This window comes from Lacerta agilis, chromosome 1 (assembly GCF_009819535.1).
Source record: "Lacerta agilis isolate rLacAgi1 chromosome 1, rLacAgi1.pri, whole genome shotgun sequence".
In the NCBI taxonomy this organism is placed as follows: Eukaryota; Metazoa; Chordata; class Lepidosauria; order Squamata; family Lacertidae; genus Lacerta; species Lacerta agilis.
In genome coordinates this window covers 87931150-87948462 of record NC_046312.1, presented here as the reverse complement: position 1 = coordinate 87948462, position 17313 = coordinate 87931150, and the positions used below count along the sequence as shown (strand labels likewise).

The following is a 17313-nucleotide window of genomic DNA, read 5'->3' as shown; positions in this document are numbered from 1 at the left end:
TTTGATAACATCCTGGGCAGTAGGTTTAAGGCTGAATACATAGCACTAAGGTGAATTATTTGCATTGGTGTTGTTTAGGGTCCCTTCTAACTCAATGTTAACCAAAAATACAATGGGAGGGGGAAGCAATAGAGACAATGGAACATAAAGGTCTCTTGAATTGTAAAGGCAACTCCCAAATTATACTCACAGAATTAACCTGTACTACATCAACACCATTCAAGATTCAACTATTTGTATAAAAGGCAGAGCTCATTAAAATAAAAAAGTCATGGTCTTTAACAGCATTTTTATATACCTGACAAACATTAGCACTGCATCACAATAAACAGAAAGATGAAGCAATTGCATTAGACCGAACAATGCACTCTTCCAAGTGCACAATGACTTCAGCTGAATGCAAACAAATATAAATTGCCTAAAGCAAGTAAATCATACAATATCAAGTGAAGTTCATGGAACCCTAGGCTATAAGAATAAGTCACAAGAAAATATGATTAAGGTCAGAAGAGCTTTTCATTGCACTGGTATGTGAGGTGGTGGAAATGCAATGAAGAACAACCAAAATAATCTCAGTTGTGAAATTCTATGTAATATATACAGACACACTTAATTAACCAAGATCATGTCTAAATTGTGTGTGCTTAGTGCATATGCCTTTTGACTGAATCATGAATTTAAGACTGGGTGGAAACAGTCCAGCAACACACCCTAGAAAAACAGAAAGGTCTTGTGCCAGACCAGAACACCAAAAAAGAATTATAACAATCTTGGAAGATGGGATTACTAGAGCCCTGCATTCTCAGAACACACAGAACTGCAACTGCACTGAAGTCAGATCTGCCGTTTGGAATGATAATTTTTCTCAGATGACCTTAAAGCAGGGGTGTAGATCGTTTTCTGACTGGTGGACCAGATCCTTATCTCCCCAGCCCCTGGAAGGCCAAAGCATAGTGGTGGTAGGTGACACTGAGCTTTGAAGGCAACACCAAAATGACCCCCCATCAACTTACTTCTCCCCCATCAGTGATGACCTGCAGGTAAGTGTGGTTTTAAAAACCATGGCCTGGAGGGCTGGAGTATCCCCACGCCTGCCTTAAAGTTTATATGATGCTGCATTAAGATTTTATGGGTCAGGTCTGGGGCATTGAGAGGTCATACACACACCTCCACAGAAAGCCCAAGGGGTTTTTACCCCCCTCTGACCCTTCTTTCTAATGGTTCTGTCCAAAGCGGCCAGGACCTTTAAACTATGATCCAATAAATATGTGTGTAACATGAATTACATGCAACAAAGACTCCAAGGCACCAAAAAAATACTTTTCATACTATGAAAGAAACCAAAGTCATGAACTTCTATTATTTTATTGTCAAGATTTGATTGGTTTACTTCAATACAAATTAAAAGGAAAAAAGAATATTAGACATATTCTCATTTTTGAGATTTGAATTAGAACCAACAGCTCTCTGATCCATATTTTTTATCTATCCAAACCAGGACAGAGGACATGAAAAAGGGGAACTGATTTTATACTGAAGTTCAGGACAATTTCTTAAACTCGTCTATACATTTTGTTGTACCAAGAACAATTTAACACTTGCACAAACCTTGTGTTTGACCTAGTATGATTTAATTAACTTTACTACTGTAAGGGGGGGGGGGGGACTCTATTCCACTCACTGCTACTTGTGCGGAATCCATGAATCGTAATCCAAAATAGTCATTTTCAATGAGGTCCAGATGGTACATGATCTGCTCAAACAGCTGCTGTCCTTTGGCTTTTTTCTGAAATTACAAGAGGAACGTGTGTTAGTAAGAGGCTGATTAGTTGCTGATTAACCTTATTTTTGAGGGCAATTCTGCATGCACTCAGAAATTCCAGTAAAAAAAAAATGCAGTGCTACTCTCTAGACACCAATTCTGTCAGCTGCTTATATTACTTCTAACAGCAAACCTGATAGCCTTTGACTATCATTTTGGTAACAAAACAGAAGGCACTGGTTTCTGCACATTCACTTTATACTCTCTCACACATATACACAAAAATAGCCTGAAGAAGACTGAGCATGTTTCTTGCCTTCCAGGAAGCACAAGATTTATCTGATTAATTTCTATGCCATCCTTCATGTGTAGACCCCAGGGTACAGACAGATATATTAAAACCATAAAAAATTACTATAGCTACATCAAAATCACAATTAAAATTAAATCATATCAGTGGAGAAGGGGGGAAAGTGCTTCTTCCAATTCTGATTAATAACCCCCTGCCCAGTTCAGCAGAAAAATTAACAGCTTAAAACTATCCAGAGATGGAATTAGGGTTCAGAGATGCTTGCCATGAATACTGTATGTGGATCCTATAAACTAAATTTACGCACTTCCACTCTCCCCAAAAGTATAGTAGAGGGGAAAGCATCTCCTTCCCAGCACTGTAACAGTCAGGTTCAGGACTACATGAGCATCTTTCTTCTCTCCTAAACTCAATCACAGTAATCACTATCTCTAAATCCCTGGCCTTTACTGAATCAGAAGTTACTCATCTAGCCCTGAAACTCAGCACTCTTATGGAACTGCATGGTAACTGTTATTTCCCAATTGTTTTACCTCATCTATAATCTCCCACTGCCCCAACTTCTTTTAATATTCATTACTGAATCCAAAGTTACTGAAAAAATAAACACATTAAACATTTAAGAACTCATTAGGACAATATGCAGCCTGTAATTCTGGAGGTCCAGGGGCCCTTTCTTCAGCCTATGAACTTCATAGAATTGCAGGTTTCATTTCTGGCCTCTACAGTCACAAATAATGTGAATATGCAAATCACTTCATTTGAAATGGAATTGTAGAGGAAATCTGAAAACGTCACCAAAAATATTTATGTTTCTCAGTGCTCTGACAATGTTCTTAGTCTCAATTCTTGAGATGCTAAGTTTGACAGCACAACAAACTTTACATTGCACTCATGAAAGCCCACAACAGTCAAATAGCTTGTTTTAGGAAGGCTAAGACCCCTACTCCAAAAGTACATGGATGCTGCAGCACTGGCTACCAATCAACTACTGGGCTAGTTTCAAGGTGCTGGTACTGATGCACAAAGCCCTATATAGCTGAGGACCAGGGTATCAAAAATATCATCTCCTTCATTTATATACCCAATCAACCATTGTGCTCTGCAGGGCCTCCTGCAGGTACCATCTTATCAGGCCATAGCAGGCACTACCTCTACTGCCTGTTTGGTGTTTGTTAAGATCTTCTATTTTCAACAAGCCCTCTGAGAGGAGAGTTTTATGTTAGTCAGTATCTGTACTGGATTTGAAATTGTTTTTATGGATGCATTTTAAAATTTGTTTTATTGCATTGTGAAATTGCTCCTAGATGCTTCAAAACGTCTAGCTGGATGCAGAAAAAATGGTACTGATGTTAACAAGTTATAGGAAAGAAAGAATGTCCCTAAGCATCGATCCACAATGCAACTACCAGAATTTTCCACCCAGGGTTGCCTTGATCTCCGGCCTGCTCTTTCCCATGCCCAGCCACCCAGAGAGGTTAAACAGCAAAAAAGAAAGAAAGAAAAATAAACCCTCAAAAATACTGCAAAGTGAAATATGTTTGTGGCCAGAAAGTTTAAAGTAGTTGGCATGGAGAACAGGGCTGCATTTACTGAAAAAAGAAAAGATTAATTCACAATCTCTGCATTCACCACAGTAAGATTTTATGCAAGTGATCTTTTGTGTGTATTGTGCCACAACTTTTAAAATACAGCAATCCTATGAGTTTTGCAATATAACCCCACCACACAAGCCTTTGTCTGTCAAAATGGTAACTATACATTCCACAATGTGAGGCAAAACAACACGCATAATTCTCTTGAACAGCAGGATTGTCCCATACTGAGCTATCAATCAGTCAGAAGCAACAATATATTTTAGCCGACTAAGAATCAGTGATGTGGGATTTACCCCCCCCCCATAAAAAAAAAACTGAATTGGAAAATTTTATGATGCCCTAGAAAATGGGCAGCTCTATTTTACGTGTATCTAGTAAACAAAGCTAAAAATGTTGAAACAGCCAAGCTTGCTTAATATTTTGTATGGAACTGACATTTAATTGTTACCAGTGAAATAATAATAAACAGAACATTTTCAATGGAACAGCAAAGCAGTGGAAAAATTTCCACACCACATCATTGCTAACAACTCCTGAGGTTTCTGAAAAAAGTAGTTAGTCACAACTAATACAAAGCAGCCCTCTTTGGTCGCTCTATAGCAGGCATGTCCAACAGGTCGATTGCGATCGATAGCCTCACGTTAGTGGTTGACCTAGTAATGACTCCGCCTCCTGCCCCTGGTCCTAGCTGTTTGCTTAGCCGCTGCCGCAGCAGTGAATGTAAAACGACACTGAAAGTGGAAGCAATGCTGTCTGTAGTGCTGCACGAAAATGTAAGTGCTTCATTTTCTAGCGATGGAACCCCCTCCCCCCCAAAAAGCTCCACAACTTGGGCTTCTCCCCCCAAAAAGCTTAACAACTATTGGCAATGACAATGGGTGGATCACTGCCAGCTTTTTTGTACTGGGAGTAGATTGCATTCTCTTGGGAGTTGGATGTGCCTGCTCTATAGCTTACAACACAGGCAAATAGTAATGCACAATCTATGTACTTTTCTTCAAAGAGAGAGAGAGAGAGAATTGCACTTATATAATTGTAACAGGATATACATTTTACGTAGTTAATGTGCAACACACTAGCGGGCTGAAATCTACACATTTCAATTTGTGCTCAATTTCTCTCTTAATCCAAAGCCTGGACATTCCACTCTATGAACTCTGATTTTCAGTCTAACTGAAATTAACAAGGGAAATATGGCATACCTCCCATTCAAGAGATACAGTTAAATTTCATAATTTCACTGTTTACTATGTACAAAGGACACCAATATAAAAGCACTTTGACAAACGTAAGAGATTGAAGCACAGGGACCGGCCTTTAAATTTCTGGTTTTTATTATTTTAATGTTTTCCATGTTCTACTCTGGAAACCTTTGAGTTGAAGGGTTAACACACACACAAAGATATATCCATGTGTAATATCCAGATAGATACATATCCTTGTCTATTTTTATTAGTTCCTTGGTCTGATTTTAGATGTGAACCATGAAGTCATACCAACACTGTACTGGTATATGGAAAAGGGGAGGATAAGTCGATAGTTACATAACCCTATATTTGTCATTCTTGGCAGCAAGAATTGGAACTGGAACATCTGGCAGGAAGCTGAGCTGACCTAGCAATATTGCACTGGAGAAGCATAGTATTTACTCTAGGAAATATTTGCTTAAGCCAACACATAAGAGAGTGGGCTGCCCACTTAACTGAGGCAGCTTTCTGATCATTCTTCACTAGTGAATATTACTGATCAAGCTACGCACACCAGCTTAATATAACTTTTACCCAACACATGGAATAAAATATGTGGAGATTGCTTCCATTCCTAATTTCCTAAAGTTCAGCAAAGCACAAAATAGAGTTTGACTCATTATCTAACCTTGGTTTTTCATCAGGCAAAGCAATCATAGCATGAAGCATGTTATGAAGCTATGAACAGATTAAAGCCCTTGGTGTTTATGTCTAATGGTAACTTGTTTGTTTTTATAGATTGATCACACCTGGTTGACATGACATTTTTGCCACATTTGCTCTGTAAGAAAAGAAAAACATACCTACTGGATCAGGCTAAAGGCCTATCTAGTCCAGTATTCTGTTCCAACAGATGCCTATGTGAAGCCCCAAAGTGGGGCATAAGCACAATATTACAATATCTATGTGCTGAAATACATGCAATGAGAATATAAATAGGGGAAATGAAAATATGTCTTTTATATTATATATTGTTTTTTCTATGTTAAATGAGTTACATTTAAGGAGCTTGGATCTCTGGGTTGACCTAGTAATGACTCCTAGTAATGACTCTATTTTATATTGATAATTTAAATAGGGCAACATCCAACTAAGTCAATTCATGTTGGATTTCACAGTTCACACATAGTCCAATGCCTGACTTGGGCTAGCTGAAGAGCTGGGAGGTTTTGAACAAGAGCGCTTAGAACATTGTTCCCCATTTTGTGCAACTATTATCCTTCAAATGCGATAATGAAGCCTTCATAATTCAGATTACATTTTTAATGAGGCATTCTAGAATCGATCCTATGTTTAAACGTCTCACAAGAGCTACACAGAAAGGAGTCAAGTTCAGCTTTGAAAGTAATTTTTAAGTAGACCAAAGCGCTGATTCAAATCCTACTTTCCCACCACTGAGAAGGTGCTCACAGATATCCACATAATGAGCTTCCATAGCTGAACCACCATCCGGAAGGCCTCAACCACAGATCTTAAGGCACAGGCCTTATATGGACAAGATGGTCCTTCAAGTATCCAGATCGCAAGTTGTATAGGGCTTTACATGTCAATATAAGCAAACTGGCACTCCCAAACTACTATTAATATCTTTCCAGCAAGCTGCACCATACAGCAGTCTAGCTGTCACGTTTTGCACTAACGGCTGCTCAAGGGCATCCCCATGTTCAGCACATTACATTAATCCAACCTTGAGGATAGTAATACGCAGCTCGCTGTGGCTACTATGGCTGAAAACCATGACATGAGCACAATTATCTAATTCAACTCTGAGATAAAGAAGAACACAATTATTCTCTCAAACATGAGTCAACAATGTTGAAAAAGTAATGTAATTACCATACCGGCAAGTCCACACTGACATCAGTTCCATCCAGCAAAGAGACACGGCATGTAATTATGGATTTCTCATCTCCAGCAGCAGGGATGTGAGTTGCAGCTCGCTGGGCCTCTCTTAGCCGTTCCTTCTCAGCATGTTTGCGCATAGACCTGCGCCCAAGCGTTCGTCGAAAGAAACTCAGCATCGTTACTAAACAGGCCAATAAAAAGTTGTGAATGTTTCAAAAGGAAAAAAGTCTAACGGCTTTCAAATGAAATATTTCAAAATCAAGGCAGGTAAATATTCGCATCTCACTAAATTGCTAAGTAATTATGCACTATAGAAAAGAAGCACAAAAGCAGATATTTTGTAATGTTCCTGAAAGGGTCAGTTCCCCTGCCAAGAGAACTTAGCAGCCCTACAGCAATTAGAAGTGCTGCTTTCAGACACCACCTGGAAATAAGACAACTCAAGAACTCAGCTGTCAACTTGCAGGTGCCTGATTCAAAAGCAAGCCCAGATCTCTCTGAGGCTGCAGCACCCATGCAATTGATGACTGTGGAACATTAGTAATAGGACTAGGGACAAAGAAGAAGGAAGTTTGGATTTACAACAGAATCCCATAAGGCACAGAGGGAGAAAAAGAATGTAGGTAGGTCATGGTGTCTCTCATACTTTTATGGCACTAGGAAATTGTTTTAAGGGCTACTTAAGGAGGCTCCGCTTTAAATATGTGTTTTAGAATACAACTTTTTGACAAGTAAGATAGAGCTACACCCTACACAGTGAGAAGACAAATATACCTCTCAGCAATATGGTACATAGTTGTTTAAATAGTTCAACGTTTGTTCTTGAATACTTTGGAATTCACAGCTTACTACTGGACACAAGTGGCCTAGAGGCTTCAAAATCAGCCTCGACATTCACTTTTCTGTTTCAAGAACAAAGAGCATGCTCACACATGTTAGGTTCTGCTTGGTACAAAGCAGATTTTGTCTGCATAAAGATTACAGGAAGGTTTTTGAGGCAGGACAAGGGAAGCTAACCCACCCACATACAGTACATGTTAAAGGCACTCAAAAGTTTGCACCTTGCATGACTCATAGCTCAATCCAAACAATCTGGACCCTTGACAGAAGTTTCAGTCTCCACTTTGAGCCAAAAAGGATAAACTGGCACATACGCCTTCCACCTTCTGTCTGTCTGGGCTTGCCTGCCACATGCTATCACCGTGAGAGACTGGAATTCTTAAAAGGTTAAATTAGCACAACTGGAAGATTAAGAAATTTAACTACTCCAGATTTATTGACTATGGCATAAGCCCCTAGTAATATCAATATAATCCAATAATATCTACTTCTATTCAGAATGTTAATTCTGCCCAAAGAGAAGAAGCATTTATCTCCTTTAATTCCAGGTTTGTTCCTTGACTTTTAAATAACTCAGTCTAGCTTAGAAAATAACACCTCTGAATTCTTAGACGTATACAGAATTATCTCATACTGAAACTGGTTCACCTGCTTCTATTTTGTCTACTTTGACTTGCAAAGCTTTGAGAGGTCTCAGACAGAGATCTTTTCTAGTCAAGTTCTTTCATTCAAGCTTCTTTTTTAACTGAAGCTGGCATTTATGTATGCATGCCACCTGCTGTATCACTGAACTATTGTCCCCTCCCATATAGGATAGCTAGTAGAAGGTTTGGAGAACAAGAACATATATTTATTCTAAGCCCTTTATTGTGCAACCTCCCACATCATACAACCTGGGGCTGACAAGTACTCACTACCAGATACTAGAATGCCTGACCCACTTTCATTGCCACACCTGTTTGCTGAGCCACCCTGTACCCTTTCCATAAACACATACACTGAAGATGATGTGGAACTCACACCTGCCGAGAGCATCTTTTCACCTCGAGGTGGATGCACATACCTTATGTGATATGTAAAGCTGATGAAAGAGCAGCTCAGAAAGCCAGGAAAATACATGCAAGGAATTATGTTCAACATGTGAACAAGCTAAAGCTGAAATGATATAGTCATTGCAGTAACCAGTTGTGCAGTGGGTGTGTTTATTAAATAAAAACACATGTGTCTGACTGATATGGAACTTCAAAGGGGCTCTTAAAGGCCAATAATGAGAACTGAACAAAATTTGGAATAAGTCTGGGGTCTGCCAGTCAGTGCAACATCATACTGCAAAGTCACCTCATATGTCTCTATTTTACTTTATTATTATTATTATTTTAAAAAATATACCCCCCAAATCTCAAGCACAATAACCTCAACACTCTCCAAGATTTAGAATTGTACATCACTTTCCACTAAGAAAGTTCCAAGGTGATTTAAAATAAAAACTAAGACCTCTTCTCTGGTTTGTTTGTTTGTTTGTTTAAGAAACTGAACAACACTGTCAATTTATTTCAAGGTTAGGCAACCAACAAATCAGTTTTGTTTTGTGAAGCCTGCAAATATCAGAACTGGCAAGCATACAGTATGTTATTGTTTCTGAACAAGCCCTCAACAAATATTCAAAACAGAGAACAGCTTGCACTGCAACTATTTGAACTGTTCAAGCTTAAATTTCCTCTCATGACAAGATGTTTCATGATGTCTAAAGTAAAAGAGGAAACCCACATAACAGCAATGAGTGGTATTCAACTAAGTTCCACACAGAGTTAGACCCATTGAAATTAATGAACATTACTAAATTAGGTCCATTAATTTCAACAGGTCTATTCTGAACAAAACTTGGTTGAATAACACAATATTTTTACTATTGTGGCATACCATGGACAGCATATCTATTATATGTATAGGATGCTAAAGTAGTACTGGAAAAAGCACCACTTCCCCAATACCCAACAGATGCTAGCAGGACAGGTCAAGAGGTAGAGGTAAGAATAACAAACAATACAGTTTAGGGAAGAGGCTCAATATGTGGCACGAGACTATGGTTAGTCTCTCCAAACATTAACTATAACCAGACAAGGAGGGTTCAGAGTGTATTTTTGTTTCAGGCACAGGGCTGGTCTCTAGAAAAGGGGAAAATATCACTCTGGAACAAGAGGGATTTAAATATATATATATATTTGCAAAAACTGAGCATTTTAAGGGGGGGTGGCAGTATTGTCTCTGCATCATTTGTCAATAAAACAAAGGAGTTGCCTCAGAGCTGTCTATATCATGACTGGGAAGAAGTGCTCTATGCTTTACCTCCTTGCACATTCAAGTAATCAGTAAGAACTGAGTCATGATGTAACTCCACACCCCACAAAAAAACCTGTTCAGCTCCACATAGGGGCTCATTTCATATTTTGAGGATCCTAGTTTTAAGTAAGTGGAAATTCCTTTGGCTATGACAAAGGAAATGAATATACATGAGAAGCAGGGTGGGGTAGGAAGTGGCAAGTGTTGCACACTACATGGTTAATGGCATACTGAGAACAAGAACTCACTGCATGATCACAGCTGCTTCACTACACTCTTCCTTGCACAAACAAGCAGCTATGAAGTTTGGCTTGTTGCTATGTCCGAACCAGGGATTGTGGTTTATTTCACCAGCAAGCCAATTTTTGTTTATCACTTGCTGACTATAGTGGGGAGGACCACACATTCAGAATGTGGTCATAGCATCCTGACATCAGATAGGAAATAGATATGGGACCATGTGAAGAAAATAATGTCCAAGAAGGTACAGAGTACCTTTCCATCATAACTAACTACATCCAAGTCCATTCAAAGAAATAAATTCTTTCAGGGCTCACAGTGCTGGGATTGAACTAATGACACCTCTTTGTTAAGACACTAAGGTGATGAAACATCTTCCATTATTCCCCTCCACAGTTAAAAGATGGGGAATATGAAACAAATGAGTATGGTTGCTAGGCACTAATGGGAACGCGATGTGTGTGCGCGCACAGGGATTAATATCCCCCCCCCCTTATATTAAGGATTGTAGCGTGGTCAGGGGGGAAAAGTAAACTAAAGTTTCACTTCCAAACAACAGGAAGGGAACAAAGGTAGGAAGCTTGAGGGCACCGTCAAAACTCAGACGAGATACCGTACCTAAACACGCAGCCGATGAAAACACAGCGCTTGATTATAGGGGAGGTAAACAGGGAAAGGTAAACAGGAAGCCAGTCCATGAAAAAGGTCACTTTTTAACCCTTCCTGACAGACTTCTGCCCCCGCCTCATTTCAACCCATCCTTAATCCCACCTTTGTCGGGATTTGACGCCCGCCACCCCCACCCCCTTTGTCGTCGCTTCCTACGGCTGTGATAATTAGGTCGCAGAAACTTACAATTGGCGGGGGGGGGGGGGAGAGAGAGAGAGAGAGAGAGAGAGAGAGAGAGAGAGAGAGAGAGAGAGAGATGGACGGGAGGGAGAGGAAGGGAAAAGGTGAGGACGGAGGGGCTGGGGGCAAGGCATGGCAGCGTCAGCAAGTAGGGCGGTCGTCGCCCCACACTCGGAAAGGCATAGCTACTTATGGGGCGCTAAAGGCTGGAGAGGCGTCGCTTTGGGTCTACGAGACCCTGAGAGAGAGAGAGAGAGAGAGAGAGGGGACTGGATGTTGTTTTAAATAGAGAGATTTCGGGAAGCGCCAGGCAAGCAACAGGCTAGACGCAACAGGGAGGAGAGGGGGAGAAAGAGAGAGAAAGACGCACCTTCTCAGCGCACGTTCCCCACCCCCCGGCCCCCCTCCAACCCGGACATTATTTTCCCGCCTTTCCCCTCCAGAAAACGGTCGACAGCCTACGCGAGACCCAGACGCCCAAAGCCACGTACCGGCCTCCCTCTTCTTCTCCTCGCCCAGCTGCGCTTTTTCCCGACCGGAGCGTCGCCTCCGAAGGGAAGGGACTCCCGGCTGAGCGACGAGGGGCGGAGGCAAATGGCCGCTGAGTAAGGCCAAGGAGCCGCCTCTTTCCTCCTCCTCCTCCTCCACCTCGCCCTGTGTTTCTTTTTTCCCTCCCCTCCCTCGCTCGGGCCTCCTCTTGTCCCAGCTCCCGCCGCGAGAGGGATTGCGGAGGGGAAAGGCAGCAACAAAACAAACAGGTCAACAACCACCTCTCGTTTCCAGAAAGCACGAGGCAGCCTGGCTGCATCACACGAACCCGCCCCCCCCCCGTTTACATTTTTAAAAATCCAAATGCATTTGTTTGTTTCAATCACTCTGCCGGCTCCGAACAGGTCCCGATATTTTACCCATAAGGGAAGAGCGCCCCCCCCTTGCTTATATTGGAGCTGCAACCCTAATGTTCCCAGGTATAAGGAGGGCTAAACCCGTGTTCTGTGAACCGCCCTGAGATCGGTATAGGGCGGAATATAAATTCAATCAATTGGGCAGGCGAGTTGAGAAAGTCCGGAGTTAAATATTCTTTTGCAAGACCCGATCGCTGATATATTCTATTTTAAATCAGCAGGAATCACTGTCCGCCGAGTCAGCTCTCGCAGCAGCCAACGATTTATATTAAAATGCTAAGCAGTGCGCCCAGGATAACACGAACAAGTGGGAAACGCGGCCCAACTCAATGCATCTCGAATACATCGTGCAAAAAACGCAGGTAAAGACGCATACTGTATATTACAGGTATGGGGGGCGGGGCTGCCTTCCCTGTCGGATAATCCGTGGCGGTGCATCCTAGTGGTAGGTAGGCAGTGTTGTAAGAATTTGAAGGTATTTTATTGCAGGGCCATCCCTCCTCTTCCCGCCCCTCGTCCAGCAGCCGCTGCGGGTGTAGAACTGGGAGGAGGGGGGACAGATCCCCTTTGCCAGAAGCCTGACCTCATACCGGTAGCTGGCAGATACTCTTTCCGCTCCTTCCATTTGCTTAAGGCCCATCCTGTGCCCTCCTTCTCCTTCCTAGGGTCCCTAAATCACATAGAATTAGGTTGAGGAACCAACTTTCCCTTAGCCCAGAAGTTCCTTTCCCCAGCATATATGATAAAAAAATATTTACAGCACAATCCTATGCATATTTACTTAGAAGTAAATGTGCGGTTCAAGGGGGCTTACTCTCCCACAGATAAATGTGCATAGGATTACCACATTCACACCCACCCAGCTATATATGATACCATAAAGACAATGTTAAGGGGCAATGAACCCACATTAAGCAAAATTTACTAGGAGCGCTTCCAAACGTTTTCTGTTTTGCTGCTACGATTCATTTGCATACCGGCAAATTCACTTTGTCCATGGAGGGTGGCTTTGGTGCTATTGTGCAACAAACCAACTTCCACAAAAACCCAGGCTTCTGTGATGAATGACAGGAAAGTGTGCTGGACAATTGCTTGACATGGCACTGTGTAACACCCTGACACCTGATAAAACAGGTGTCTTACAAGGTCCCTGCAAACAAATTAGGATGTTCAACAAACAGGTTGTTTGGAAGCAACCTAAGTAGGGACATACTCATTATTTCAGCTGGAGAACCCTCAGGCTTCCCATCCCCGATCACTCTGAGATTTAGGATTGGCCTCACCTCATTTTGAGTGTACATTCAGTGGTAAAAGTGGGTTTGCTGCCATGTATGTTGTAGAATGACCTTCACACATGCCAAATACATGCACCAGTTCCATACACCTACTACCCAAATCCAAAGACAAATAATAATGTTGCTTCTTGTGCTAGCACATACCAACCAAAAAGGTGTGTTCAGCCTAACATTCAATTAAACCATTTGAAGGTAAGCAAGGCAGCACAGTGTGCCTCGTGCTGTAGGGAAAGTCATATGCATGTCAGCATTTCTGGAACTTTCCTTTTTCTCAGTTCAGTGATACAGAGCCTGAAGTCCAAACTAATCACCTGTGCCCTTTACCTGAGACTTAAAAGGCAGGTATAATTAAATTTCTCTCGTTAATACATGTGGAGGTCTTTTGGGCTGCCCGAGAGGCATTGTAAAATCTTTTACATCTCTGAAGACGCCTGCTACCTTGGCTGTTCACCAGCCTTCCCCTGCAGTGTTAGGATTGCAGTGAGAATAAAGAAGTGACATGACAGAAGTTTATCAAATTTTGCACGGCATGGAGAAATTGTATAGAGAGAAATTTTTCTCCTCTCCCTAACACTGAGAGCCAGTGTGGTGTAGTGGTTAAGAGCGGTAGACTCATTATCTGGGGAACCGGGTTCGCGTCTCCACTCCTCCACATGCAGCTGCTGGGTGACCTTGGGCTAGTCACACTTCTCTGAAGTCTCTCAGCCCCACTCACCTCACAGAGTGTTTGTTGTGGGGGAGGAAGGGAAAGGAGAATGTTAGCCGCTTTGAGACTCCTTCGGGTAATGATAAAGTGGGATATCAAATCCAAACTCTTCTTCTTCTACTAGAACTAGTGGACATCTGAATGGAGCTGAATCAGTTGCATAGTTAAAAATATGGAACTTGCTCCCATAAGAGGCAGTAATAGCTACCAACCTGGCCTTAAAAGTGGATTAGACAAATTCATGGAAAAGAACACTATCAGTAGCTGATAGTGATCAGTAGATGACTGTGTTCTGCTTCCATTGTCAGAGGCATTGTACCCGTGAATACCAGTTGCTGGAACTCACAGGTGGGCTGTTGCACTCATGTCCAGCTTTCAGGCTTTCTGTGGGCATCTGGCTGGGCATTGTGAGAACAAGGTCAAATCTGCACCAGTTCTACACATTGTAAACACAATGAAAGAATATTTTTAAAGTATTTGATCAACATGTAACAAAGGTGAAAGTGACAGTCTGAGACTTGTAGGAAGAAAGGGGGAAAAGGTAAAACACAACACAAGAAATAATTGAAGAACTGGACTACAAAAGAGAAATACAGTATAGGGGTAAAGATAAGGTATTAAAAAGTTGATTATACCAATTTAGCAGAATACCTGGAAGAACTGTTTGAAACAATTTTAGGACTAGATTGCACAGAACCTATTTCTATTGAGAAGGGATATAGAATTAAGACGTGGCAAGAGATGTGGATTTTTTCTTGAAATATTAAGATAAAAATAATTGGCAAATTACACACGATTCACCAAGTAAGGTAATGGAGAATTGTAGTCTTCCATCCCCTGCTCAAATATTTCCTGTTACTCTGAAGAAGCAGAAACCTGTGATTTGTAGAAGACAGACTGAACAACAAGGTAGAGAAACTGATTTGTCACATTGTTTGGCCTTGTGTAGCTGATTTTTAATTATAGAAGCCAGTATGCCCTCATCATCACACCTGAATAGAAACACGGCATGGGTGGAAGGGAATTTAATCCTGCCGTAGTTTTCTGATACTGTATTTCTCTGTAGTTAATGCCAGTATAGTATAGTGGTTAGTGTTCGAATTCCCACTCAGCCATGAAGCTCACTGGGTGACCTTGGCCAGTCACTGCCTCTCAGCCTAACCTACCTCACAGAGTTGTTGTGGGGATTAAATGAAGCCACCTTGAGCTTGGGGGTGGGGGTGGAAAATAAATAAATAAATACAAACACAAACACATTATGAGTTTCCAAAACAGAATAAACTCATTGTTAACATAGCCTTGGCTTTTCACTATTTTCAACCTAATTCTGTGATTATCTGTGATATGCCAAACTAGTATTACTATTCCCCATTAGGATAAATGTGCATGACCAAACAGCAGTAGTATGTTATAAAGGAGACTCTTCTATCACTACTGTGTGTGTGTGTGTGTGCGCGCGCACACACACAAATAGCCCCGAGGTTAGATCACCTCTAGTATTAACTCTGGTAAGGGCAGCATGTTCACAATGAAATCAACAATGCTTAAGGATCACTGAATTTCCATATACTGTAAGTTTACAACCAAATGAAGCAGCGATTCCCTCGCTGTTTGTGTGCAAAAAACATCTGTCCAAAGACCAAGATCAAAAAACCCATTGATAATTATCAGTACTGCAGCATACCTAGCAACTTTCAGTAATAAAAAACTCCAAACTTTAATTACTAAAGCACATCTTTATTTTGCAATTAAACAATTAAGATCCACAAGTAAACTATGTTTTTTCTTCAAGTTTGTACCTAGACAACTATTTGTCAATCAAAATTAAATATATCCACAAAATATGTATAACAGCATGTATTTCACATAATGAAGTTGCTCTTAAGACTAAAAACAAGATTTGTTAAATGTTATATTTCTCTTATTTCTGGGGAGCTGCTGGTATAGTATGTAGAACATTAGTGTACTTTATTAATGGCAAGAACTCTCATTTTACCCCAATGCAGGCAAGATACATAAGGCCCTTTTAATGCATACAGTAGCTGCAGTGATGAATGCTGAATTCTTTTCATTGTCCAGTGTTGACCAAATTCAAGTGCATGTCATTTTCAACGGAGCACATTTCCTGCTGCTTAGCATAGAGGTTCTTAGCTAAATAGTTTTTGTTTTTCTTAAAAATAAAATAAACACATAAATTCAAAAGACAAATCTATTTATATCAGATAAGCTTGTGTGGTAAACAGAAGATGCACAATTATATTAGAGATGACCTACTGAGATGCTCAAAGCCAGCTCACTGAGCAGCGCAACACCCAACTGAATTGGACAATGCAAAGTCACAGGAGGAAAAAAATACAAATTCATTACCACTAGCAACAAAAATAAATAAATTTGGGCACCCAAAAGGATTGTGGATTATGATCCAGACACAATATTAGGTTTACATTTACACATATACTGTAGCACCTGTGACAGGAAAGGGGGTTGGGGAAACTAGACAAATCAATTTTTTAAAAAAAAATTTTTTAGTATTTGCTAGGATGACCAGAGCCATACAAATTCATGTTAAATTTAAAGCCCAGCCTCTTCAAATTGCATCGGGAAGTAAGTGGACATAGAAGAATACAAAGGGACTTAGTGCCAATTGTTTTAACTGCTCCAACCATATTATAGCCTTTGTGTATAAGGAATTGCAACCTTTTCCCTTTAAAACTATTTTTGTGCATTATCTATTCTTTATAATTTACAACTTAAATACCCACCCCCACCCCTGGTTTCCAGAGTTTTATGCAAATATTAGTAATGCTAAGCAGATATTGAGCACCCTGGATACACAGAAGTACTTCCAAGTATGTACGGATGTTCTCCCTAATCACAACTCCCTATTCTTCATAAGAGATTACTCCCGAAGGTCTTTAAACTCTGGAAGCAACAAGGATGGATCCAAGAAGAAGCACATAGAAAAGCTCTCTGCCCAACCCAGGAGACCCTAGGCACAGTAAACTACTAAATTAGATGAAATCCACCAAGAAAAAAACAATCAGAACTTGTAAGCAGCTACATTGTGGGAGTTACTTTTAGTATCATTATTATTATGATTACGGTTTTAAAACCTAAACCAGAAATGTGTTTATCAACAGTTGCACTGCTATAATACCACAAAACAGGATGCTGTACGAGAACTACAGAATGGTACTCAGGCCTTGATATTTAAGGTCCGTATGCTGTATGGTAGTGTACAGTGTTTAGCTTACTAGAATGCATTTTAAAACAGATGAAAACAAGTCAGAAGCGTAGTGCACTGATAAAACAATTCACACGAGGAACAATCCCAATCAACTCTGCACAGGAAACAATTAAGTGTCTCTCTCTCCAA

At 40.8% G+C, this 17313-nt stretch overlaps 1 protein-coding gene across 5 annotated transcripts in view; it reads right to left on the bottom strand.

Moving 5' to 3' along the window:
- EPB41L5 (erythrocyte membrane protein band 4.1 like 5) overlaps nt 1-11674 on the bottom strand; it is a 65310-nt gene extending 53636 nt beyond the window's left edge. For 4 of the 5 annotated variants that reach the window (XR_004427446.1, XM_033162045.1, XM_033162056.1 and 1 more), the window contains exons 1-2: nt 6759-6943; nt 1682-1786 (exon numbers count right to left, since the gene is read on the bottom strand). Coding sequence is in view for 4 of the 5 variants with exons in the window: in XM_033162045.1 (XP_033017936.1) it covers nt 1682-1786; nt 6759-6938 (285 nt within the window). In the remaining variant the exon portion in view is untranslated. Of the gene's footprint in view, nt 1-1681; nt 1787-6758; nt 6944-11522 lie in introns of those variants that run through there. The other variant, XM_033162036.1, reaches the window with a different exon arrangement.
- Nucleotides 11675-17313: the final 5639 nt, after the last annotated feature.